At 47.6% G+C, this 26,609-nt stretch overlaps 1 protein-coding gene across 1 annotated transcript in view; it reads right to left on the bottom strand.

Annotated features, from left to right (window-relative positions):
* The window catches only part of IRAG2 (inositol 1,4,5-triphosphate receptor associated 2), an 89,446-nt gene extending 62,841 nt beyond the window's left edge, over nucleotides 1-26,605 (bottom strand). Inside the window, exons 1-10 of the mRNA XM_060245938.1 lie at nucleotides 26,445-26,605; nucleotides 22,671-23,298; nucleotides 19,816-19,926; nucleotides 15,640-15,820; nucleotides 12,132-12,208; nucleotides 10,616-10,694; nucleotides 7,826-7,984; nucleotides 6,665-6,782; nucleotides 4,195-4,245; nucleotides 925-1,002 (exon numbers count right to left, since the gene is read on the bottom strand). Of these exons, the coding sequence (XP_060101921.1) occupies nucleotides 925-1,002; nucleotides 4,195-4,245; nucleotides 6,665-6,782; nucleotides 7,826-7,984; nucleotides 10,616-10,694; nucleotides 12,132-12,208; nucleotides 15,640-15,820; nucleotides 19,816-19,926; nucleotides 22,671-23,253 (1,437 nt within the window). The 5' untranslated portion in view covers nucleotides 23,254-23,298; nucleotides 26,445-26,605. The remainder of the gene's footprint in view (nucleotides 1-924; nucleotides 1,003-4,194; nucleotides 4,246-6,664; nucleotides 6,783-7,825; nucleotides 7,985-10,615; nucleotides 10,695-12,131; nucleotides 12,209-15,639; nucleotides 15,821-19,815; nucleotides 19,927-22,670; nucleotides 23,299-26,444) is intronic.
* Between the last annotated feature and the right edge of the window lie 4 nt (nucleotides 26,606-26,609).

Raw genomic sequence — 26,609 nt, 5'->3', positions numbered from 1 at the left:
GGGGATAGTGAAAGAGCGGCAATGAGAACAGCAGCATGAGAAAGAGGAGGACAATGAAAGAGCAGCTGATAGAGGAGGGGCAGCACAAGAGAGAGGGGGGCAATGAAAGAGTGGCAGTGGCAGCATGAGAAAGGGGGGGGACAGTGAAAGAGCAGCGGAGGAAGGGGGGAGAGAGAGAGAGAACTGCATTGCGTGAGAGAAGAAGATATTGGATTTATATCCTGCCCTCCACTCCGAATCTCAGAGTCTGAGAGCAGCTCACAATCTCCTTTACCTTCTTTCACCACAACAGACACCCTGTGAGGTGGGTGGAGCTGAGAGAGCACTCACAGCAGCTGCCCTTTCAAGGACAACCTCTGTCAGAGCTATGGCTGACCCAAGGCCATTCCAGCAGGTGCAAGTGGAGGAGTGGGGAATCAAACCCGGTTCTTCCAGGTAAGAGTCCGCACACTTAACCACTACAACAAACTGGCTCTCCATAGGTACCATAGTTTCCCCCTCCCAAATGGCTAGAGTGTCCAGGAAAACCATAGAGTTTTCCTGAAAACGCCTAGAGCGGCTGCCGCGCACCATCAACAGCACAATGATGTCACTTCCGGGTGACATCATTGCATCATGCGCACGAAAGTCCCTCGCTGCAGAACCCTAAAGGGGACAGTGAAAGAGCAGCAGAGAGAAAGAGAGAACGAACTGCAGCGCGAGAGAGAGGGGGACAGTAAGAGAGCTGGGCCGGGTGGGCTGGCCGCTGGAGGGAATAAGAGGCCAAGCCCCACAGCCCGCCCCCAAATATAGCTGGGAATTTCCTCCACTAAAGGGGAGCTGGACTAGATGTCCCTCGGTGTCCTTTCCAGCTCTATTTTATCTTGAACGTCAACGTGAATGTATTTAGGTTACGGTTGTCATGAACATGTAAAAGTGACTTACTTGCAGTTCAGCCACATTTCGAGTTAACTCTGCGATGTTCTTCTGGAGACCGTCTATATCCAGAACATTCCTGATATTCTGGATGGAAAGCGTATAACATGTTATGCTCCGTAAAACCAGACATTGGCGCAAGGCAGAAGAAAAATATGTCGCCAGGGCCAGCCTGACCACTGCAGAAACCAAGGCAGTTGTGGATGGTGCCAGCCTTAGAGCAGCGCCCCCCCCCCCCCCAAAAAAAAACCCAACCCTATCCTGACTGAAGAGACCAGGGCCTTATACTAGAGTTGCCAGCCTCCAGGTTGTGAAGAAGAGAAATCACATGAACAATGAGCAACGAAAGTCCTCTGAATATATATATGATCAAAAATGAATATATATGATCAAAATTACTAGGCTGTAATAGCCATTCTATGTATCGCAAATTTAATCAAACAAGTGTCTCTTACAGGGGTGTCAAACATTTGGCCCGGGGGCCGAATCAGGCCCCCGGAGGGCTACCAGGCCCCTGAACAACTGGCTGTCATCTGCTTTTTTCTGCATAACAGCTTGCTTTGCAAGGCTTGCTCAATCGCACAAGGAGCTATAGAGCAAAACCTCTATTTTTTCCATTGGCTGTGGCTCCTCCCTTGGGAGTTGTTCTATTAACATTGTTAGATGTCTTTTTGAAACTTTTTTCCCGTCCCAAGCTGCTGCTTCAACTGGAAACTTTTGGCGGGCTCCTGTGATTCAAAATTTCTTAAGCTCCTTGTTTGTTCTGGAGCTTTGTTTTTTCTCAGCCTCTGGCAGAGAGAGATGGCTTAGTGTAACCGTTTAGTAGAATTACTGATAACTAGATAGCATAACTGTTGAATGGAAAATGCTTGATATGAAATTGTCTTTTAAATCGGGAAGTATGGGCAGGGGGGTGACGATGTGACTGATATGAATGACTGAATGAATGTGATTCGTTATTAGGCATGACTGAAGTCTAGTAAGTGAGTGATTTTAAATAACTGAGATGATAAATGAAAGGTCTAAATAACTTTAATCTAGAAGAGGAATGAGAGTAATAAAATTGATGAGATATGTCTGATAAAAGAAGAAGAAGATGAAGATATTGGATTTATATCCCGCCCTCCACTCCGAAGAGTCACAGAGCGGCTCACAATCTCCTTTACCTCCCCCCCCCCCCCACAACAGACACCTTGTGAGGTAGATGAAGATATTGGATTTATATCCCGCCCTCCACTCCGAAGAGTCTCAGAGCGGCTCACAATCTCCTTTACCTCCCCCCCCACAACAGACACCCTGTGAGGTAGATGAAGATATTGGATTTATATCCCGCCCTCCACTCCGAAGAGTCTCAGAGCGGCTCACAATCTCCTTTCCCTTCCTCCCCCACAACAGACACCCTGTGAGGTAGATGAAGATATTGGATTTATATCCCGCCCTCCACTCCGAAGAGTCTCAGAGCGGCTCACAATCTCCTTTGCCTTCCTCCCCCACAACAGACACCCTGTGAGGTGGGTGGGGCTGGAGAGGGCTCTCACAGCAGCTGCCCTTTCAAGGACAACCCCTGCCAGAGCTATGGTTGACCCAAGGCCATTCCAGCAGGTGCAAGTGGAGGAGTGGGGAATCAAACCCGGTTCTCCCAGATAAGAGTCTGCACACTTAACCATTACACCAAACTAGGGGGAATGTAAGTGCTGATGAATGTTTTTGAATGATTGTATAGTGATGGTGAATGGGGTATGAATGGTAGGCATGTATGAATTAAAATAGAGAGAGTGCTGTTGGTACGACTGCTTATATTTTTAAATATAGCTAGACTTATTAATAATGAAATGTAATAATTAAGTGTGCATGTAAATATATTAATTACAATGAATGGATTAAGTTTTTGAGCTTTAATCACTTATGGGGAAATCAAATGTTAATAAGAATTCTTATAAGAAATAACCCAGTTAGTAGAGTATACATCTCTTTATATATGTTTTTAATTACATTTTCAGTGCTGATTTCAACCAGTTTGATATAAAAGTGGCCAAATCAGCGGACCCCTCCTCGCCCTCTTCCAGGCCACGAAATTTTAAGTTTGAGGCTCTAAAACGATTTTCTAGTATTAGAAGTCTATTTTCTAGAATAGCCTCCTTTCTCTTAAGAGATTTCACCTCGTCTTGCAGCACAATGGCCGCTTCAGCCGTTTGCTCCGCCGCTTTTGTAGTAACAGTGAGCTCTTCCGCCATCTTCTGTACTTTGGACTGGATGGGCTTAAGGAAAGAGTCTAAAGATTCATTAAAGAAGCGATGGATGTCTGCTTTCAGGAGATTTAGATCTCTTTTACTTAACGGAGCGTCCTCATCCTCTACACTGGGGCTTGGTGGATTAGTATTATTTGCCGCCATATTTAGTACCGATCTGGTTATAGGCCTACTAACCTCTTCCAAAACGTCCGCTTTGAAGAAGTCTAGAACAGACTTTTTTCCTTTCTGAGCGGTCTTCTTTTTTAGTTCTGTTATGCTGTCCCATCGAAAGCAGAGTTTTCTAAGATGCCTGGTGGCGTTATATTAGGCGAAATAGGGGGAATGATCAGGAGCTCGATCAGAATGCGTCCGCCATGCTCAAGCGACACTCTGCCCCCCAGCCTAGTAATTTTGATCACATATATCTTCAGAGATTTTAGGTTGCTCAACCTCCAGGTGGTAGCTGGAGATCTCCAGGTAATAGAGATCAGTTCCCCAGGAGAAAATGGCCACTTTGGAAGGCGGACTCAATGGCATTATGCCCCGCTGGGGGTCCCTCCCCTCCCCAGATCCTACCCTCTCCATGCTCCATCCCCCAAATCTTTAGGGATTTCGCAGCCTGGAGATGGCAACTGAGTTATACTGAGTTAGATTATTGGACTATCTAGCCAAGGGCTGCCAACAACCCAGAAAGAAAGAAAAATCCTGTTTTTGTTACAGAGGCCTAGCGGAATTCCACCCCACATTTCTCTCTGCTGAATAGACAGACAGACAGACAGACAGACAGACGGGTGGATAGATGGATAGATAGATAGATAGATAGATAGATAGATAGATAGATAGATAGATAGATAGATAGATAGATAGATAGATAGATAGATAGATAGATAGATAGATAGATAGATAGATAGATAGATAGATAGATAGATAGATAGATAGATAGATAGATTTGGGGGCGGCTGTGGCCAAAGTCCTCGTTTGTTCAGTCCACCAACCCCCCCTTCGGCCAATCCTCATTTAACGCTCACACGACAGATCACACGCTTACCTCTTCTTGGAGACTTGAAATCTTCTGCATAAGAGATTGGTTCTCTTTCTCCTAGTGAAAGAATTAAAAACTGGAGACAAACAGGCTAGGCTTTGAAGAGCCATTGCCAATAATAATGAATCCTTATCATGTGGCAGAGGGTATAGTATAGGCAGGAGATCCGAAGATTGTCTGGCAGCCTAAAACTCCAGCGGATTTTTGTGGTGAGCTATGTTTATTTTGGGGTATGAGAGAACCGTGACTGACCAAGGTCACCCAGCTGGCTTCAAGTGGTGGGATGGGGGAATTAAACGTGGTTCTCCAGATTAGAGTTCGCCGCTCTTCACCACTACACCAACCTGGCTCTCATTGCCTGAAGATGCAGAACTGGTCAGAGCCAATCTGCTCAACGCTGTTGCGTACATGAATGGTTACGTTTCCTCATCCATTAGCAGATCAACCCCGCCTCCCATAGTGAGCCTATCGCTTGGTGCTCTTTTTGGGAGTATGAGTTCTCGTTTTGGCACAGTTTAGCACATCAAGAAGCACAGACTCAAAATAGATGAAGCAAGAACTATCAAAGGTAAAGAATCATGGTTACCCTAAAGACATATGGACATGTTTTTGAGGCATTCAGAGTGATCAGTCTTGGATCCCAGCGCTTTTTTTTTGGTAGCAGGTACTCCTTTGCATATTAGGCTACACCAGGGGAGCTTACAGTAGGCCCTGTACGAAGAGCCCTGTAAGCAGGACCTCCTTTGCATATTAGGCCACACCCACCCTGATGTAGCCAATCCTCCAGGAGCTTACAGTAGGCCCTGTATGAAGAGCCCTGTAAGGAATTCTAGCAGGACCTCCTTTGCCTATTAGGCCACACACCCCTGATGTAGCCAGTCCTCCTGGAGCTTACTGTAGGCCCTGTACGAAGAGCCCTGTAAGGAATTCTAGCAGGACCTCCTTTGCATATTAGGCCACACACGCCTGATGTAGCCCATCCTCCTGGAGCTCTCAGTAGGCCCTGTAAGAAGAGCCCTGTAAGGAATTCTAGCAGGACCTCCTTTGCATATTAGGCCACACCCACCCTGATGTAGCCAATCCTCCTGGAGCTTACAGTAGGCCCTGTATGAAGAGCCCTGTAAGGAATTCTAACAGGACCTCCTTTGCCTATTAGGCCACACACCCCTGATGTAGCCAGTCCTCCTGGAGTTTACAGTAGGCCCTGTACGAAGAGCCCTGTAAGCTCCTGGAGGATTGGCTACATCAGGGAGGTGTGGCCTAATATGCAAAGGAGTTCCTGCTACAAAAAAAGATCCCTGGAAGATGGCTAGATGAAGATCTAGAGGACTCGTTCCTCATTGAGTTTACAGCATGCTGCTAAGAAGGGCACCTTTAAGACCAACAGGGTTTAATTCTGGGTTTAAGCTTTCGTTGCAGGCACGCTTCTGAATCTTCACTCCCCAAAGAAGTCTGCGTGCACCTGAAAGCTTCTGCCCAGAATTAAACACTGTTGGTCTTAAAGGTGCCACTGGATTCAATTTTTGTTTTTTTTTAAATGTATAAAGGATTTGTTGGGTGGGGTGGGATTGTTGAGCTTCGGTGGTCTACGTTCTGCTCCCCCCAAAAGCCTCCTTTTTGCAGCTGGCATAAATTATGCAAACTGGCACAATTCCAATTAAAAAAATAATAATAATGGATTCTGCACATTTTGTTTGTGTCATTGGGCTGGTAAGGAGGCATGCAAAGTGCCTCCGCCCACTGAAAACCTAATTCAGCCACTTGGCTCCTAAGATTTCACTCTACATATTTGCAAACCTCTCTGTATTCACAAGGAGTAGAAACTTTTTAAAAGAAGGAAGCACAGATTCTGGAAAATGTTGCTCTCTGCAGTATTACAATGTAGGGTTGCCAATCCCCAGGTGGGGGCAGGGGACCCCCCGGTTTGGAGGCCCTCCCCCTGCTTCAGGGTCGTCAGAAAGCGGGGGCAGGGGAGGGAAATGTCTGCTGGGAACTCTGTTATTCCCTATGGAGATTTATTCCCATAGAAAATCATGGAGAATTGATCCGCGGGCATCTGGGGCTATGGGGGGGGCTGTTTTGGGGGGTAGAGGCACCAAATTTTCAGTATAGCATCTAGTGCCTCTTCCCAAAATACCCCCCACATTTCAAAAAGATTGGACCAGAGGGTCCAATTCTATGAGCCCCAAAAGAAGGTGCCCCTATCCTTCATTATTTCCTATGGAAGGAAGGAATTGAAAAGGTGCGCTGTCCCTTTAAACGTGATGGCCAGAACTCCCTTTGGAGTTCAATTATGCTTGTCACAGCCTTGATCTTGGCCCCACCCCTAATGTCTCCTGGCTCCACCCCCAAAGTCCCCAGATATTTCTTGAATTGGACTTGGCAACCCTATTACAATGTAAGGCCCTGCCTATACGTCAGTGTCTCAGGCTTTTGTAACAACTAACAGGATCTGAAAGAGGGCAAGTCTACTTACTAGTTGTTTGTTCTGCATTAACAGCTTTCCTGCCTTTTCTTCAGAAGCATTCAGATTGTTTTTGGCTTCTTCCAGTTCCTCTTGCAAGATTTTCGCTTTATTAACGGACTGCTGGAAACTGAAAGAGCCCAAACCGCTTTTCGTAAGCCACAGAAATTGATTTGCATGTTATTTTAACAAGAACAAAACCAGGAGAAGCAAGAAGATGTCAGAAACGCAGCTTGGGATCTTGGAGTTGGCAGGTGATAGGGTACGTGAAGCAGGGAAGCTCTAGGACAGCGGTGTTGAACTCATTTGCTATGAGGGCCCGATCTGATATAAATGAGACCTTGGTGGGCCGGGCCATATGGTTTCATGTGGAGATGCTCTAGCAATTTTTGGGGAAATTCTATGGTACCAGAGTCCCCCCCCCCAAAAAAAAAAATTGCTAGAGTGTCCCCACACAAAACCATAGAAGCAGGGTGGCCTGTTTGTGTTCTGCTCTTGTTCAATGAACAATGAACTTGAGGAAATGCTTTCCTCAAGCTGGCTGAATTCACTATAGAACAGGGGTCACCAACCCCCAGGCCGTGGACGAGTCCCGGTCCGTAGCCTGTTAGCAACAATGTAGTAATAATAATAATAATAATAATAAAAAGACGACACTGGATTTATATCCTGCCCTCCACTCCGAATTTCAGAGTCTCAGAGCGGCTCACAATCTCCTTTACCTTCCTCTCCTACAACAAGCACCCTGTGAGGTGAGCGAACTCTCCCCCAGAAGCTGCCCTTTCAAGGACAAGTCTGTAAGAGCGATGGCTAACCCAAGGCCATTCCAACAGGTGCAAGTGGAGGAGTGGGGAATCAAACCCGGTTCTCCCAGATAAGAGTCCACACACTTAACCACCACATCAAACTAATATATTTCTATTAGTTTGGTGTGGTGGTTAAGTGTGTGGACTCTCAAGTGGACAACTGTATCATCCCGAAACCATCCCCCACACCCCGGTCTGTGGAAAAATTGTCTTCCACAAAACTGGTCCCTGGTGCCAAGAAGGTTGGGGACGGCTGCTATAGAATACCAGCGAACTACACAATGCTACCGAATTAACCCAGCATCTGCTCCTGAGCCCCATTTGAACATGACTTTGGGTCAAGCAAACCCGAAAGCATCTGCGGCACCTTTTTATCTGGTTGCGCATCTCCTCGCTGTCTTCCACCAGCCGGTTGTTGGCCTCCTCCATGGTGTCCACTGCCTGCTTCAGCTGGCCGTTCTCCTCCTGGAGCTTCTGATTGTTGAACTGAAGATCTGCTACGCAAGCGATCAAATCCGACGTCTCCCTAACGGGAACAGAAAAGAGGCACTGTCTTCCACGAGGTACTACACGCTGAATGGAAACATGAAAACGTGGTCAAGAATGCACACGGAAGTAGAGCTAGAAGAACAAAGTTTGAATCCAGTGGCACCTCTTAGACCACTAAAGTTTGATTCTGGGTATAAGCTTTCGTGTGCATGCTCAGTTCTTCAGAAGTTAGGGTTGCCAATCCCCAGATGGGGGCAGGGCATCCCCTGGTTTGGAGGCCCTCCCCCCGCTACAGGGTCATCAGAAAGCAGGGGGAGAGATGTCTGCTGGGCATTCCAGTATTCCCTATGGAGACTGATTCCCATAGGGTATAATGGTGAATTGATCTGTGGGTATCTGGGGCAGGGGAGTGTTTTGAGGTAGAGGCACCAAATTTTCAGCATAGCATGTGGTACCTCTCCTCAAAACACCCTCCAAGTTTCAAAAACGTTGGACCAGGGGGTCCAATTCTATGAGCCCCCAAAGAAGGTTCCCCTATCCTTCATTATTTCCAAAGGAGGAAGGCATTTAAAAGGGGTGGGGTCCCTTTCAATGTGATGGCCAGAACTCCCTTCGGAGTTCAAGTAGGCTTGCCACACCCTTGCTCCTGGCTCCACCCCCAAAGTTTCCTGGCTCCACCCTCAAAGTCCTCAGATATTTCTTTAATCGGACTTGGCAACCCTATCAAAAGTAGAGCTGTTATGCACCCAGGAATTAAGGGCAGTTGCATTCATTTCATAGTGTGGGATAAGTTTTTCTCTTCAGATTTTAGCACAGAAGCAAAGTTCCACTAGCAGGGGGGGAATTCTGAGCTAAACCAAATGTTACAGAGTGTCTGGGTCTACCTTAGGTCCCCTCATGCAGCGATGTTGCGTTTTGGGAGCTCCCCTTATCATCTGCAATTGGGGGCCTCAATTTGGATTAAGACCATGACATTGCAGAGAGAAGGTGGGTTAAAGTTTGCCACTAATCTGAGGAGACACTCTGTGCCTCCTAAAGAAAGTTAAGTGTGGCCTATTTGTACGTGTGTAGGCCACAAGTACGCATATTTTCTCCCCTAGTTCTACCATACCATTCTTCCATTTCTCCTTCCAGAAATTTCACCACAAATAAATCAAGACGTATTGGCCTGGAACAGTTCTGAAGCCAACACATCAGCTTTTTGTAATCAAACATATATCGGCTGCAGGCCTTTTTTGTAGCAAGAACTCCTTTGCCTATTAGGCCACACACCCCTGATGTCGCCAATCCTCAAAGAGTTTACAGAGCTCTTAATCCACGGCCTACTGTAAACTCCAGGAGGACTGACTACATCGGGGGGTGGGGGGCGCTAACAGGCAAAGGGGTTCCTGCTACAAAAAAAGCCCTGATAGGCTGGCTGTTTTTAAGGTGGCTGTGACGGACTTGAAAACAGTCCGTGAAGCCAAGCTTGGAGTGAATTAAAATAGCAAGCTCACTGGGATTGGCTGGACTGCCTCCTAGCAACCAAAGTGACTTAAATAGGGGGCAGGGCCAAGACGAGGGGCTTTTTGCTTCAGTCTGGAGTTGCACAGATAGGAGAAAGACGTGTTTGAGCATTGAGAACTGTGAGGGACAAAGCTGGCGACAAATAAGGCTCTGTTCTGAGGAGATTTTTATTTTCTTTTTAGAGGCCAAGTAAGCCTCTGGTGACAGCTCTGGTTTAGGAGTGCTGACAGGCCAATAGACTCCTGTGTCACATCAGAACATCATACACACCCTGATAGTGGAGGGGTTGAAGTTTGGTTATCAGAGGGGAGATCCAGGACAGACAAAGGCTTCAGACAAAAAGGGGCTTAACTCTGAAGTTGTGGGTTAGTGATAGAACCCTGAGGGAGAGTCAGTGTCCAGGGGTCTGGAAGCAGGGTCTGAGGTGGCCCTTCAAGGATAACCAGTTCCTCGGGGTTTGAAGTGCTTTTGAGTATGTTGGACAGTATAGTGCCAACCAAATTTATACTGGGCACAACTGATTTTTTATTTTATTTTGGCTTATCCAAACTTAGGATAACCTAAGCTTCAGTTCGTTCGTTTGAAGGTTTGGCCAGCCTTGATAAACACCTAGTGGGAGCGCTGTGGTTTTATTTGTATACTGTTAAGTTCTGCCAACTGATTTACTTTATTCCTTCATTTTATTTCTGTAAATACATTCCCATCCCCTGCCTTTGAAAAACCAATAAAGCTTTTATTTTGGTTTTAAAAATTAAAAACTTGTATGTGTGCCACTTTCTGCTCAGGGTATTTCTGTCAGACGGCCAAGGCTGATCTGTGAGGAGAAAAGTTTTTATTAAGGGACCGCCTGGGCTGGGAAGAAGCCTCGGCTGCATAAGGGCTTCTTCACAGTGTCCTTTGAGTGACTGAGATCCATCAGACAGCAGGTGTGCTTCAGTTATGTCTTCAACATCCACACATCCAACCCTCCTTGATAGTAGATATATTTTAATGGGGATAGATTTGTAATTGTTTTATATTTTAAAGATTTTTTAATTATTACGACTACTATTATTGGATGTATTTTATATGCTGTTAGAAGCCCCATTTGGGGGAGGGGGGATATACATTTGACAACTAAATAAAAAAATAACAACAGATATATATTTTTAAAGGAACTCACAAGTCTCCTTTTGACACGTCTCCTCCCAGAGCCTCCAAGCTTCCAGAAGTTAGGTTCATCCGAACAGGAGTCCTCTTAGCTGCAAAAGGGAAAATTCCGGAAAACTGGCAAAGGGCTCAACAGCTGTAGGTGCTCCCGCCTTCAGTTATCACTTTAACAATGACTAAACTTGCGTCCCTTCCAGTGTTCCCTCTAAGCTGAGTTGGTGTGAGCTACCTCAGAGTTTTTTAGCACCCCCCCGCTCACACATTTTTGTCTTAGCTCAGGGGGAAATGGCCCCAGAGCAAACTAATTGATGCAGTAGCTCACAATTTTCATGCCAGTAGCTTACGAAGTAGAATTTTTGCTCACAAGACTCCACAGCTTAGAGGGAGTATCCCCTTCATAGCTCAGCTGGTTTCTTAGTGCTTCAGAGAGCAAGGCCTCAGGCCTGCTGGGCAGTCAAGCCTCACAGCTTCTGAGCTGACCATGGTTGGGTGCAGGGCTTTTTTTGTAGAAAAAGCCCAGCAGGAACTCATTTGCATATTAGGCCACACACCCTGACATCACCATTGTTTCACGCATGGCTTTTGTAGAAAAAGCCCAGCAGGAACTCATTTGCATATTGGGTCACACACCCCTGACACCAAACCAGCCAGAATTGCATTCCTGTGCGTTCCTGCTCAAAAGAAAGCCCTGGTTGGGTCCATACTGTCTGAGAGGACTATGGTAGAGTATTTACCTTATGACTGGGAACACCAGCCTCACCACCCCCCCGGTAGGAGCGGGGTATCCATGCCCCAACTGCCATGCCCCACCTCTCTACCATCAATCAGCCAACCAGTGGGGGGACTTACCTCCCCCACCCCCAAAAAGTAAAAACACCTGATATTGCAGTGACATGACTTCAACATGACCTGGAAGAGACGCCAGCATGTTGGGGTGATACTCTGATTTTCAGGCAAAATCTCTACGGTAGAAGCTAACGTAGAATATTTGCCCCCAAAACAGAATGTTACCCGGACATCCCCACGTCACTTCCGGGTCATATTGGAAAAGTCACGTGTGCACATCACTGAAACGCGGGATGACACTCCCTGTCCTGGTGAGCTTCACCCCCCATCCCCTACTGGCTGCCCAGAGGGACCTGGCAACTCTACGACCGGCAAGGCAGAAAGGCCTCTCTCCCTGCATCCGGGCCTGGCCTGCCTCCCCACAAGCTCTCTTTTTTTTTTCGCGCAGCGCAATGACATCACTAGTGACTTCATCATGCAGGGTGGTGTGGGGGGGAGAGAGCGACGGGGGCGCACAAGAGTGCTGCCATGCTGCCACTTCCCCCCTAACGGCGACGGGAACCAAACTACATTTTACCAACTTGTCAACAAGGATAGCATGCGGAACCTTCATCAAAAGCCTTACTGAAATCAAGATAAACAATGTCTACAGCATTCCCCTGATCCAGCAAGGTAGGCACATTCCCAACATTCCGTTCTATGATTTATGAGAGACTGACTTCTGTACATGGAGCGTTTGGTACCTGGTAGAGTGCTTTCATGCAACTTAATCAAGGGTTCCTCCAGGTCTGTAGTTTCCTCCTTAGCAGCTTCCTCTTTCCTGGAATATGAAAAGGGAGCTGTGTTTCTTTTGGCCACTTAAATAGAATTTTGAATTTTGTACATAAGAACATAAGAGAAGCCATGTTGGATCAGGCCATTGGCCCATCCAGTCCAACACTCTGGGCGTTTTCGCACTCACCTTAATCAGCAGCGACACCCCTCTTCACCGTGCAGGATCTGCGCGGATTTTGCACTAATTGCCGCGGAGCACCCGGAAGAGCCGGAAAGTCCCGGCGCTTTTGCGGCGCAAACGGAAACTGGTTTTTTGCGGTTTCCGTTTGTGCCGAAAAAGCGCTGGGACTTTCCGGCTCTTCCGGGTGCTCTGCGGCAATTAGTGCGAAATGCGCGCAGATCCTGCGCGGTGAAGAGGGGGTCGCTGCTGATTAAGGTGAGTGCGAAAACGCCCTCTGTGTCACACAGTGGCCAAAAAAACCCAGGAGGTCCATCAGTGGGGCCAGGACACCAGAAGCCCTCGCACTGTTGCCCCGCCCCCCACAAGCATCAAGAATACAGAGCATCACTTGCCCCAGACAGAGAGTTCCATCTATACCTTGTGGCTATGAGCCACTGATGGATCTCTGCTCCATATGCTTATCCAATCCCCTCTTGAAGCTGCCTATGCTTGTAGCTGCCGCCACCTCCTGTGGCAGTAAATTCCACGTGTTAATCACCCTTTGGGTGAAGAAGGACTTCCTTTTATCCGTTCTAACCTGGCTGCTCAGCAATTTCATTCAATGTCCATGGATTCTTCTATTGTGAGAAAGGGAGAAAAGTACTTCTTTCTCTGCCTTCTCCATCCCATGAATAATCTTGTAAACCTCGATCATGTCACCCCGCAGTCGACGTTTCGCCAAGCTGAAGAGTCCAGGCGTTTTAACCTTTCTTCACAGGGAAAGTGTTTCAACCCTTTGAAGTGTTCAAACCCTTTCGATTTCATTATGATCCAGCGTACCCTGACATGCATATTTCAGGCTAGGCGAATCTTGTTTCGGAAGGTAAGCATGGTCTGCCCTGGTTAGTCCTTGGATGGGAGATCGCCAATGAAGACCAGGGTTACGATGCAGAGGCAGACAACAGCAAGCTGCCTCTGTTCATCTCTTGAAAACGGGGTTGCCAACTCTGGTTTGGGAAATTCCTGGAGGGGGTGGAGGCTGAAAAGAGCAGGATTTGGGGAGGGGTGGAACCTCAGCGGGGTACCCTGCCTAAGTTTACTTGCAGGGCTGATTTGATTTAGGAAGTAATCGTAAGCCCTGACCTGGATAGTCCCGGCAAACCCGATCTCATCAGATCTCAGAAGCTGAGCAGGGCCGACTGGCAAGTACTGGGATGGGAGATCCTCCTTAGAATACCAAAGCTGGAAGGCAAAGGCAGGCTTTCTTTCTTTCTTTCTTTCTTTCTTTCTTTCTTTCTTTCTTTCTTTCTTTCTTTCTTTCTTTCTTTCTCTCTCTCTCTCTCTCTCTCTCTCTCTCTGGCTTTCTCTCTGGCTTTCTGGCTTGCTTTTTCGCTTTCTTTCTCTGTCTTTCTTACTTTCTTTCTCTCCGTCTTCCTGTCTTTCTTTCTCACTTTCTCTCTGGCTTGCTTTCTTTCTCTCTGGCTTTCTTTCCCTCTGTCTTCCTGTCTTTCTTTCTCACTTTCTCTCTGGCTTTCTTTCTTGCTTTCTCTCTGTCTTCCTGTCTTTCTTTCTCACTTTCTCTCTGGCTTTCTTTCTTGCTTTCTCTCTGTCTTCCTGTCTTTCTTCCTCACTTTCTCTCTGGCTTTCTGGCTTTCTTTCCCTCTGTCTTCCTGTCTTTCTTTCTCACTTTCTCTCTGGCTTTCTTTCTTGCTTTCTCTCTGTCTTCCTGTCTTTCTTTCGCACTTTCTCTCTGGCTTTCTTTCTTGCTTTCTCTCTGTCTTCCTGTCTTTCTTTCGCACTTTCTCTCTGGCTTTCTGGCTTTCTTTCCCTCTGTCTTCCTGTCTTTCTTTCTCACTTTCTCTCTGGCTTTCTTTCTTGCTTTCTCTCTGTCTTCCTGTCTTTCTTTCTCACTTTCTCTCTGACTTTCTGGCTTTCTTTCCCTCTGTCTTCCTGTCTTTCTTTCTCACTTTCTCTCTGGCTTTCTTTCTCGCTTTCTTACTCTCTGTCTGGCTTTCTTTCTGCCACTGTGTGCCAGAGTGTTGGACTGGATGGGTCCATTGGCCCGATCCAACATGGCTTCTCTTATGCTCACCTCTCTGAACATCCTCCAGGCCCCTAGTAGGGGTCAGTCATCGGAAGTCGCCACGACTTCTGGGTGCATCCACACACTCACACACATTAAGGAAAACAAAAATACCAAAAAAACAGAGGAAGTAATCATGAGGGAGATATCAACCAGCCCTGCATGCTTGTTGCACTGTTTTTTTAAAACAGGGAAGGGGCGATTCCCACCATCTTCCAGGAAGGGATTATCTTAGCAATGATGCTTGAACTGCCACAGACAAAACCCACCAACAAAACATTATGGCACGCCATACAGAGACGTTCTACAGAAGCAGCCTTCTCTCCCCCCGACCCTTTGGCCTCACCGCAACACTGCTCGGTGGGACAATGTAACGTGTTACTCGGCAGCATATTTCAAAAGCATCCTGGGATAGTCTACAAATAACTTAGAAGACAGTCAAGACTGAATTAAACTATAGACAGAGGAAAGTGTTCTAAGAACAGGCAGTACTTATCAATGCTATGCACACAGATCCCTTCTTCATCTAAGGCAGGGGTGGCCAAATGTCTCACACATTATGTGGCTCTTGAAGCCCCCCCCCCCATTTAGTGAGAGCTAGCTCACAGGATTTTTAGCCTCCAGCTCACACATTTTTGTCTTAGCTCGGGAAGGAGGATCCCAGAGCACACTGATTTATGCAGCCGCTCACAGCTTTAATGATAGTAGCCAGGGATGGAATTCTAGCAGGAGCTCCTTTGCATATTAGGCATCACACCCCTGATGCAGCCAATCCTCCGAGAGCTTACAAGGTTCCTTTTTGTAAGCTCTTGGAGGATTGGCTACATCAGGGGTGTGTGGCCTAATATGCAAAGGAGCTAGAATTCCACCACTGATGGTAGCTCACAACTTTCATGCCAGAAGCTCACAAAGTAGAATTTTTGCTCACGAGACTCCAGCTTAGAGGGAGCATTGCCCACCGCCATGTCGGCCAGCTTGGAGAAAGCATTTCTCTCTTTAAATCACTTCTCCAAGCCAAGCCAGCCAGTGGCTTGGAGAATGCATTTAAAGTTGCTTTCTTTCCATCTCCACCTCCTTCCCCCCACCAATTTCCCCTCCTTCCCTCCCTCCCTCCTTGCTGGCTCTCAAATATCTGATGCTCATGTCTCGGGGCTCTCAAACATCTGACGTTTATTTTGCGTGGCTCTTACGTCAAGCAAGTTTGGCTGCCCCAGTCTAAGAAACATGCATTTACCGGTTTTGTTTGCAGTCGTCGATCCACTCTTTCATGATGGCGTGATAGGTTTCCAAGTCCATGGAGATGTCCCTGCGTTCAGGATCCAGCATGTTACACAGATCCTCAAGGCTGCTGTCTTCTGGACATCGGCTGGTCGTATGTCTCAGAAAGTCAACGATTGTGGAAACAGCCACTTTGCCTGCGGCCCAGAATCACAGAGAAAGCATCCAAGTGTCACAATGTATTTCACAAGGTCAGAAATGCAACGTCAACTCGCATTCGTTGCTGTTCACCAGAAGAAAGAGGCTAAGCAAGAAAATCCTAGCCTTTGTATTGGTCTCTGGTGGTGGAGAAATCAGTTGGGGAGGGGGAAACATAAGAACGCAAGAGAACGTAAGAGATGCCATGTGGAATCAGGCCCAGGGCTTTTTTTGTAGCAGGAACTCCTTTGCATATTAGGCCACGTCCACCTGAGGTAGCCAATCCTCCAAGGGCTTGCAGGGCTCTTATTACAGGGCGTACTGTAAACTCTTAGAGGATCGGCTACATCAGGGAGCATGACCTAATATGCAAAGGAGTTCCTGCTACAAGAAAAGCCCTGAATCAGACCAATGGCTATCCAGTCCAACACTCTGCAACACACAGTGGCCAGGCTCCAGAGTTCCAAACCTTGCTAAGAACGTAAGCAAAGTCATGTTGGATCTGGCCAATGGCCCATCCAGTCCAACACTCTGTGTCACACAGTGGCCAAAACCCAAGCGCCATCAGGAGGTCCATCAGTGGGGCCTTAAGAACATAAGAGAAGCCATGTTGGATCAGGCCAGTGGCCCATTCAGTCCAACACTCAGTGTCACACAGTGGCCAAAAAACCCCAGGTGCCATCAGAAGGTCCACTAGCAGGACCATAAGAACATAGGAGAAGCTATGTTGGATCAGGCCAATGGCCCATCCAGTCCAACACTCTGCGTCACACAGTGACCAAAAAGCAGGTGCCATCAGGAGGTCCATCAGTGGAGCCAGGAGACTAGAAGCCCTCCCACTGTGGCCCCCCCCAAGCATCAAGAAGAAAGAGCGTCGCTTGCCCCAGACAGTGAGTTCCACTGATTATTTCAGATTTTATTTCAGTGGTGGGGATAGGATTGCCAGGTCATGCCCACCTACCGGCGGGGGGAGGGGGTGGATCCTTTGGTGTGTGTCTTTCCACATGCGGCATGATTATGTCCAGGGGTGGAATTCTAGCAGGAGCTCCTTTGCATATTAGGCCACACCCCCTGGATGTTGCCAGTCCTCCAAGCGCTTACGAAAAAGAGCCTTATAAGCTCTTGGAGGATTGGCTGCATCAGGGGTGTGTGGCTTAATATGCAAAGGAGCTCCTGCTAGAATTTCACCCCTGATTATGTCACTTAGAAATGACATCACTGCATCGCTGACATTACACCCAGTGCTCTAGGTTTTGGGCAAAAGCTCCATAGTTTTTTTGCTACAAAACCACAGAGTTTGCCCAAAACACAGAAACGTCACTGCGCAATGTCGGCAACGCAATGACGTCACTTCTGAGTGACGTCATCACATTAGGGACATCATGCCACGATATCCCTTTCGGGGGTGGGGTTTCCCCACCAGCCAACTGGAAGGAGGCAAATCGGAGCCCCCCAGATTGGGGGATTCCCTGGCTGGACCAGGGGTCTGCCACATGCAAAGAAACCCAAAGGCTCACGGCAGAAAATTACTGGCAAACAACCTTACAAAATTGTGAATGTAATTATCCAGGAACTCCAAATGTGCAGAATAAACAATAAAAGCAATTTCATATATGTTTGCTCTTTTTTGTCTTCACTTTGTCCTGACAAACTCCCCGTGAAACCAGGAGACAGCAAAACGGCAGTTCAGAACAAGTTCAACTCCACGGCAACCATTTCAGTGATTCGGAAGCAAACCCAGTGCTCTTCTTCAGAGATTGTCAGTGGCATCAAGGCTGAGCCCCAATTCTCTAAATTAATCACGGGGCCGCAAGCTGGAGCTGGCCGTTTCACACAGAAGCTTCGTCAGAGATTCATACTGGGGTTGTGCAAATCTTCATATATTTACACTCCATTCGAAAGCATTTCTAGTCAAAGGTGCAGGCACCTCCCAGAGGTCTGGCAACTCCAGGTGGGGAAATCAAGTTGGGGAGGGTAACTATGGACTACTTCCAATCTTATTGACTGTTCAGAACCCACCTACCCACTCTGGTCATCCTCAGAGGCCCTGCTTAATTTGCCGCTGCCATCTGAGGCTAGATGGCAACCCAAGGCAGGGCCTTCTCTGCCGTGGCACCTAAACTCTGGGACCTCCTCCCCGAGTGATTTTTCTGTCTGCCTCCATCAGTGTCTTTTGCCAGCAGGTGGAGACTTTTTTTGTTTCATCTGGCATACCCCCCAAAAACGGTTTTTGGCCTGCCTTCTAGTGTCGTCTGTTTATGTGTTTTTAATTGATTTCTATATTTCAACTGCATTTTCAACTATGTTCATACCTACTGAACATAGCACCTTAATTTATTGTAGTTTTAAATTTTATGTAACTGTTTTTAAATGTATCTATTAACTGTATTTTATAATTGTTTTATATAATATCATGGTATACACCATGTCCTATTAGCCGCCCTGAGCCTGCTTCGGCGGGGAGGGCGAGATATAAATAAAATTTATTATTATTATTATTTTAATTGTTGAAATGTTTTTATGTTTGCTCCCACCCACCCCTTGATGCTAGTTCAGGAATTGTATTGATCTACCTACCTTGCAGGGCTGCTGTAAAGGTCATAGCATGAAGATGCAGAGGAAGGACTTTTGAACATTGTAAAGTGTGATATGCAGGGCTTTTTTGTAGCAGGAACTCCTTTGCATATTAGGCCACTCACCCCTGATATAGCCAGTCCTCCAAGAGCTTTCAGGGCTCTTCTTACAGGGCCTACTGTAAGCTCCAGGAGGATTGGCTACATCAGGGGTACATGGCCTAAAATGCAAAGGAGTTCCTGTTACAAAAAAAGCCCTGACTCCTTTGCATATTAGGCCACACACCCCTGATGTAGCCAATCCTCCAAGAGCTTACAGGGTTTTTAGTACAGGGTACGGCTGCCAAGCCCCCGGTCTGGGCAGAGGTTCTCCCGCCCAGGGGGTTCCCGAACCGCCGGTCCACACTGAGCTGGCGGGGGGAACCTCCACTGACGTCACCAGGGCGATGTCACCCGCGAATGACGTCATCGCACCCGCAACGTCGTGCACTGGCCATTCTAGATGTTTCCGGGAAAACTCTATGGTTCTTCCGAACGCTGTAGCAAAGGGGTGGCCAACGGTAGCTCTCCAGATGTTTTTTTGCCTACAACTCCCATCAGCCCCAGCCAGCATGACCAATGGCTGGGGCTGATGGGAGTTGTAGGCAAAAAACATCTGGAGAGCTACTGTTGGCCACCCCTGCTCTAGCAATTCGGGAGGGAAAACTAGGGGGGACTTGGGCCTAGTACAGGGCCTAGTTTATGCTCCAGGAGGATTGGCTACATCAGGGGTGTATGGCCTAATATCCAAAGCAGTTCCTGCTAGAATTCCTTACAGGGCTCTTCTTACAGGGCCTACTGTAACCTCCAGGAGGACTGGCTACATCAGGGGTGTGTGGCCTAATATGCAAAGGAGGTCCTGCTAGAATTCCTTACAGGGCTCTTCGTACAGGGCCTGCTGTAAGCTCCAGGAGGATTGGCTACATGAGGAGGGTGTGGCCTAATATGCAAAGGAGGTCCTGCTAGAATTCCTTACAGGGCTCTTCGTACAGGGCCTGCTGTAAGCTCTAGGAAGATTGGCTACATCAGGGGGGCGTGGCCTAATATGCAAAGGAGGTCCTGCTAGAATTCCTTACAGGGCTCTTCGTACAGGGCCTGCTGTAAGCTCCAGGAGGATTGGCTCATCAGGAGGGTGTGGCCTAATATGCAAAGGAGGTCCTGCTAGAATTCCTTACAGGGCTCTTCATACAGGGCCTACTGTAAGCTCCAGGAGGATTGGCTATATCAGGGGTGTATGGCCTAATATCCAAAGGAGTTCCTGCCACAAAAAAGCCCTGGTGATACGCAAGCTAAGCATTAAGACCGAGAGCTATTTAATAGCCACATAAAGCCCCACCCCCCCGCCCTCTGAGTTAGAGGAGAAGCCTGCAGGTTAGTTTTACCTCTTCTCTCCACATCACAGGCGGAGAAGATGGTCGTCAGCAGATCTTCCTCGCAGATGAAGCTGACGTCAGAGTTTTCATAGTCTTTCGTCACGGCTGACAGCCTGCATCCTACACGGGGAAACAACGCTGACATATCACCTGCTTTCTGAAGGCTTGCCAACCAGAAACGTGGCTGTAGGTTTGCCTTTTCTATCAAGATGTCGGAACAAAACTTGTCCACAAACTCCAGAGAAATTCTCGAGTCCCGTTTCCTGACAATAACAGTCCCAGTCCCCCACAATAACAGTAATATTATCCAGGGCTCTTTTTCTAGCAGGAACTCCTCTGCATATTAGGCCACGCCTCCCCTGATGTCGCCAACCCCTCTAAGCTCTTGAAGGATTGGCTACATTAGGGGGGCATGGCCTAATATGCAGAGGAGTTCCTGCTAGAAAAAGAGCCCTGCTGTTATAACTCACAACTCAGAGGGGTAGTAAAGAAAAAAAAATTCTACCTCTTGGGTCTTTTGCCTTCCTCTTGAAATTTAGAGCCAGCTCAGTAGCAGCTTACAGACTGACAAGATTTTCGAGGTATAAGCCTGTACTCCCCCCTCCTCCCAAAAAACTCAAAGTGTTTCTGGATTCAAATCTAGCCATTTTACTGCAGACAAACACCACCTGAAACAATCTTGAACTATAAGTTGGAAGCATCAGGACTGGAATTCTAGCAGGAGCTCCTTTGCATATTAGGCCACACACCATAGCATTGCCAAGTCCAATTCAAGAAATATCTGGGAACTTTGGAGGTGGAGCCAGGAGCAAGGTTGTGACAAGCATCATTGAACTCCAAAGGGAGTTCTGGCTATCACTTTTAAAGGGACCACACACCTTTTAAATGCCTTGAGAGCCAGTTTGGTGTAGTGGTTAAGTGTATAGACTCTTATCTGGGAGAACCGGGTTTGATTCCCCACTCCTCCACTTGCACCTGCTGGAATGACCTTGGGTCAGCCATAGCTCTGGCAGAGGTTGTCCTTGAAGGGGCAGCTGCTGTCAGAGCCCTCTCAGCCCCACCCACCTCACAGGGTGTCTGTTGTGGGGGAGGAAGGTAAAGGAGATTGTGAGCCGCTATGAGACTCTTGAGTGGAGGGCAGGATATAAATCCAATATCATTATCTTCTTCTTCTTCTCCTTCCCTCCAATGGAAATAATGAAAGATAGGGGCACCTTCTTTGGCAGCTCATAGAATTGGCCCCCCTGGTCCAATCCTTTTGAAACTTGGAGGATGTTTTGTGGAGAGGCATCAGATGCTATGCTGAAAATTTGGTGCCTCTGCCTCAAATATTAGCCCTGCAGGAGCCCCAGACACCCATGGATCAATTCTCCATTATACCCTACGGGAATCTGTCTCCATAAGGAATAATGGAATGCCCAGCCATTTCCCTCCCCCCTCCCTGCTTTCTGAAGACCCTGAAGCAGGGGGAGGGTCTCCAAATTAGGGGATCTCCTTTCCCCAAACTGGGAATTGGTAGCCCTACTACATCACGGCATACAGCATGTATTATCTGTTACATATTGCACTGTTGTCACCAGGTTGTTTTCTGCAGATTTAACACGACTGGTGTTTGTACAGGGTTACCTTTATCTTTTTTAAAAACACTATTTTTCTACTGATTTAAACACCCTACTGATTTTATGCCATTGTATCTGACTTCTTCATCATGCCAAATATGCTACGCTTATTCACAAGAGTCGTACAAGAGTCCCCAATCTTTTTGAGCCTGTAAACATATTTAAAATGCTGGCAGAGTGTGGTAGGTGCAGCCACAAAATGGTTGCTGCAGGAGGTGAAGCCAGACACAAGATGGCTGCCACAGCTTGCCTTCAGTGACACAATGAAGATCCTCCTCATGCTGTGGGGGCAGCTACGGCCAAACTAAAATGCCTTTAAATATCTGCACACTCAATCAAATCTCCAACGTCCAACCAGAAACCTTCTAAAAAACCCGGGGACTCCCCCACTACTGCAGGGGTGACCAACGGTAGCTCTCTGGATGTTTTTTGCCTACAACTCCCATCAGCCCCAGCCAGCATGCCTGATGGCTGGGGCTGATGGGAGTTGTAGGCAAAAAAGAACATCTGGAGAGCTACCGTTGGCCACCCCTGCCCCACTACACAGTGCCTCTAGGGTTGCCAGGTCCGACTCAAGAAATATCTGGGGACTTTCGAGGCTGAGCCAGGAGCAAGGGTGACCAAGCATGATTGAACTCCAAAGGGAGTTCTGGCCATTACATTTAAATGGACTGCACACCTTTTACATGCCTTCCCTCCATTTGGAAATAACGAAGGATAGAGGCACCTTCTGCTGGGGCTCATAGAATTTGACCCCTGGTCCAATCTTTTTGAAACTTAGCGAGTATTTTCAGAAGAGGCACTGTATGCTATGCTGGAAATTCGGTGCCTCTACCTCAAAAGACAGCTCCCACCCCAGATACCCACAGATCAATTCTCCATTATACCCAGGCTTCAGATTCAGTGGGAGTTCACATGAGCACAGCTCCTGAACCTTTCTTAGAGTTCCTCCTCCTCCTTCTGAGAGTTCCACCTCCTTGTCCATTGAATAGTAGGTGCAGCTGCATTGCAATCCCTGGATGAGCTCCACCACCTATTTTTCTACAAAACAACCCCTGATTATACCTTATGAGAATTGTTCTCCATGGGGAATAATGGAGTGCCGAGCAGACATTCCCCTGCCCTCCCCCACTTTCTGATGACCCTGAAGCGGTTGGAAGGCCTCCAAACCAGGAGATCCCCTGCCCCCACCTGGAGACTGGCAACCCTAACTGCTTCTCAAGAGCTAACTCTCCCTCTCCTTACCCAAAGACAGTCTTTTTGCCACTGGAGACTGGAACACTGGCTGCACAGACTTCAGTTCCTGAGCAAACCAGTTGGGACTTGATGTGAAATAGTTACATTCTCGAGAAACCCCGCTTTTCTGCTCTGCGCTGGGGCTGTAGCCCAAAACTGTTTCTCTGCCTCTTAAAGGAGGTGATGAAAAACTCTCTGGTTGTACCGTTGGGAGCCCCGATCGACCAGCTCGGTCTTTATTTCTACTGATGGAAAAGGTCTTGTTCTCGGACCGGATATCCGAGACGCGCCTGTGACTCGGGACCACCGTTGGCGGGCCCGGGGAGAAGACCTCGTCACTGTAAGGGCTTAGGAGAGAGGCCTCATGACTCGTTCCACTGCCCTCACTGCTCTTCAGGGTTCTCTTCTTCAAGATCTCCTCCAGGTTTTTCTTCACGTTGCCCTGCGGGCTGTCAAAGTTCTTGGAGCGGAGCTTTGGGATCTGCAGGGCGGGATTGGAGGTCTTGTCCAACATGTTGATCGTCTGGATCTTCCGACAGAGGCTGTCCACTGGGTGGTGGTGGCGTCTACTGTGACTGCTTTCCCCAGACATCTCTCTCTCACACACACCCCTCTTCTTTTTCACCCCGGAAATTACCTAAACAAAAGTGAAGACAGCACAAATTCAAAGGAATTCTAAATTGCAATTGCAGATGGTTTGAACTGACGGTTAGCTGGCCTGAGTCCACTTGCGGAGAGGGCGAGATAGAAATCTAAAATAAATAAATAAACATTTTTAAAACTCTCCTTTGCACTTCGAGACCAAGTCCTATGAAAAAAGGTTGAAGGAGCTGGGCCTGTTTAGCCTGGAGAGGAGGTGGCTGAGAGTTGATTTGATACCATCTTCAAGTCCTTGAAGGGCTGTCATATAGAGGATGGTGTGGAATTCTTTTCTGTGGCCCCAGAAGGTAGGACCAGAACCAGTGGGTTGAAATTAAATCAAAAGAGTTACCAGTTCAACATTAGGAAGAACTTCCTGACCATTAGAGCGGGTTCCTCAGTGGAACAGACTTCCTCAGGAAGTGGTGGGCTCTCCTTCCTTGGAGGTTTTTAAACAGAGGCTAGATGGCCATCTGACAGCAATGAAGGTCCTATGAATTTAGGGGGAGGTATTTGTGAGTTTCCTGCATTGTGCAGGGGGTTGGACTAGATGACCCTGGAGGTCCCTTCCAATTCTATGATTCTATGACGTTGCGGTTCAATAGATTTCACAAAAGGTATGCTTTATAATGGCCAGGGCTTTTTTTTTTTTTAGCAGGAACGTACAGGACCGCAGTTCCGGCTGGCATGGTGGCAGGGGTGTGGCCTAATATGCAAATGAGTCTAAATATGCAAATTTGTAGGGAAAGCCCTGTTTGAAACTATAGCAGTGTCGGGATGTGTGGCCTAATATGCAAATGAGTTCCTGCTGGGCTTTTTCTACAAAAAAAGCCTTGCCTAAAATAAATAAAAATACAGCAGTTCAATCCCCCTGAATAGTCTTCATTTCCTTGTCCCCAACAGCAGTTGTAATTCCAGTAACTAAAAGTGAACCCACGCTAACAAAGCAGCCAAAATAAACAGTTTGTTTGCAAGCACAATCTTTTGTAATCTCGCTGGGGCTCTACGCACAGGAGCTGCCGTATTTCCAACCAACTTAACACAGACAAATTAAAAGACAGAGAGATGGAGCTATAAGAGGTTACTATAAGAGATGTCTGAAATGAATCCAAAAAACAAGCACAGAGACTATGCTCTCGCTCTCACACACACACATACTTACTGGATCTGGTTCCTATACTAAGCGAAAGCAAGCAGGGACTGGACTTCACTCTGTCTTACAGGAAGCTCTGTTGCTAGCCCCTCCCAATGAGGCATTCACTCCCTGCTTAATTTTAAAAGCGCACAGACCTTTAAAAAAAAGGTGTTTGCAGGCTTCTAAACCTGCAGAGATCTCAAAGCACATGGAGGTTACGGGGCGGGGCTTCCCCGACTGGGAGGTTGGGAAGCCTAGCAGGCCTGTTATGTATTTGCTGCATTAGTAGGCCTGAGCTTGAAGCACGCTTCCATTACTCTCCAGGATCCTGATGCCTGCATTCTGATTGGCCGTTCTCTTCAAAACAGCCAATCGGGACATGAGGCATTTCATCCCGGAAATGCAAAGGAAGGATCCTGGAGAGACCAATAGGAGGAATTGCCGCCAACCAAAGGGGGTGTGTTTAACTCAGCCAGTGTATATACTGAGTGGAGTGGCCTGTGCTATTCGTGTCTGTTTCTTCTTCAGACAGACAGATAATCTTCGCTGCTACTGAAAGGAATGCATGCCATTGGCTAGAGAAGAGAGATTACTTATACCAGGGGTGGCCAAACCACGGCTCAGGAGCCGCACATGACTCTTTCATGCATATTATCAGGCTCTCAAAGCCCCCACTGCCCTGTCGGCTAGCTTGGAAAATGCATTTAAAGTTAAAGTTGCTTTCTTTCCACCTCTCCTCCCCCACCTATTTGCCTTCCTTCATCCCTCCCTCCCTCAAAGCTTTCAAACATCTGATGTTCCTGTCTTGTGGCTCTCAAACATCTGACGTTTATTCTATGTGACTCTAACATCTGGCCACCCCTGACTTATACCAAGACTGTGAGCCTGCAGACAGAATCAAAATAAAGCATGAACAGGCCTCGGATTCAGTAGGAGCTCACAGGAGCACAGCTCCTGAACCTTTCTGAGGGTTCCCCCTCCTCCTCCCCATCTACCTACCTTGTCCATTGAATAGTAGGTACAGCTGCATAACAATCCCTGGATTAGGAGAGCGGGCAGCCAGCCAGCCGCCAGGAGCTTTGCCACACCCCCAGCAGCCCACCATAACCCCGGAGAAGCTCGCACTACCCTTTCTCCACTCCTTATGTGGTTTTGGGCAGCTGGTGGCTTGCTGGCCTTTTGACTGGGGGGGGAGGGTGGCCCAGGAGAGCCCCAGGCGAGCAAAGCCTGCTTGGGCTGGCTGGATCCCCATCACAGTGTGATTCCAACCTTTCCCCAGAGAGCTCAGGCCTCATCCACAGCCCACCCCACCCCCTTTATCCTCACAACAACCCTTGAGGGTAGGCCAGGCTAAAAGAAAACCACTTTCTCAAAGTCACCAAGGGACTTTTGTAAAGGGAGAGCATTTGAATCCTCACCTCCCCACTCTAGCTCCCTGACTACAACAGCACAAGAGTTTTAACACAGATATTATAAAGAAGTTTGATTTGTATGCAATGTAAGTTCCTTAAAAGTAGAAAAGCGCAAGATTCTAGCAACACCTAACAGTTTGTGGCAGGCTGTGAACATGGGTGAGCCACTGAAGAAGAAGAATTGCAGATTTATACCTTGCCCTTCTCTCTGAATCAGAAACTCAGAGCAGCTTACAAACTCCTATATCTTCTCCCCCCACAACAGACACCCTGTGAGGTGGGTGGGGCTGAGAGAGCTCTTCCAGCAGCTGCCCTTTCAAGCACAACTCTGTGAGAGCTATGGCTGACCCAAGGCCATTCCAGCAGGTGCAAGTGGAGGAGTGGGGAATCAAACCCGGTTCTCCCAGATAAGAGTCCGCACACTTAACCACTACACCAAACTGGCTCTCTTTGGTTCACTTTTTCAGATACACTTGTTTTGCTGCCACAGGCTAACACAGCTATCCTTCATCTAGTTTCTTAAAAGATCTCTAATTTTTAATAATCCATATCATTGTGGTGGGGGGGGGGAGAAAAAAACTATAAACCACAGCATACCAAAAATGCACACAAAGGGAACAGATACTTCTGTTAGAAAACCTCCAACCGCTCTTAATTTCCTTTCCACCTCGATGGTGGGAACTCCATCTGCTTTCTCTCTGCAGCTTTCAGGGGCTGTGTTCAGGCTCAGCCCCATCTGGGCGAAATCACATGACCACAAAC

This window comes from Heteronotia binoei, chromosome 8 (assembly GCF_032191835.1).
Source record: "Heteronotia binoei isolate CCM8104 ecotype False Entrance Well chromosome 8, APGP_CSIRO_Hbin_v1, whole genome shotgun sequence".
NCBI lineage: Eukaryota > Metazoa > Chordata > Lepidosauria > Squamata > Gekkonidae > Heteronotia > Heteronotia binoei.
This window is presented reverse-complemented; position numbering and strand designations above follow the sequence as displayed.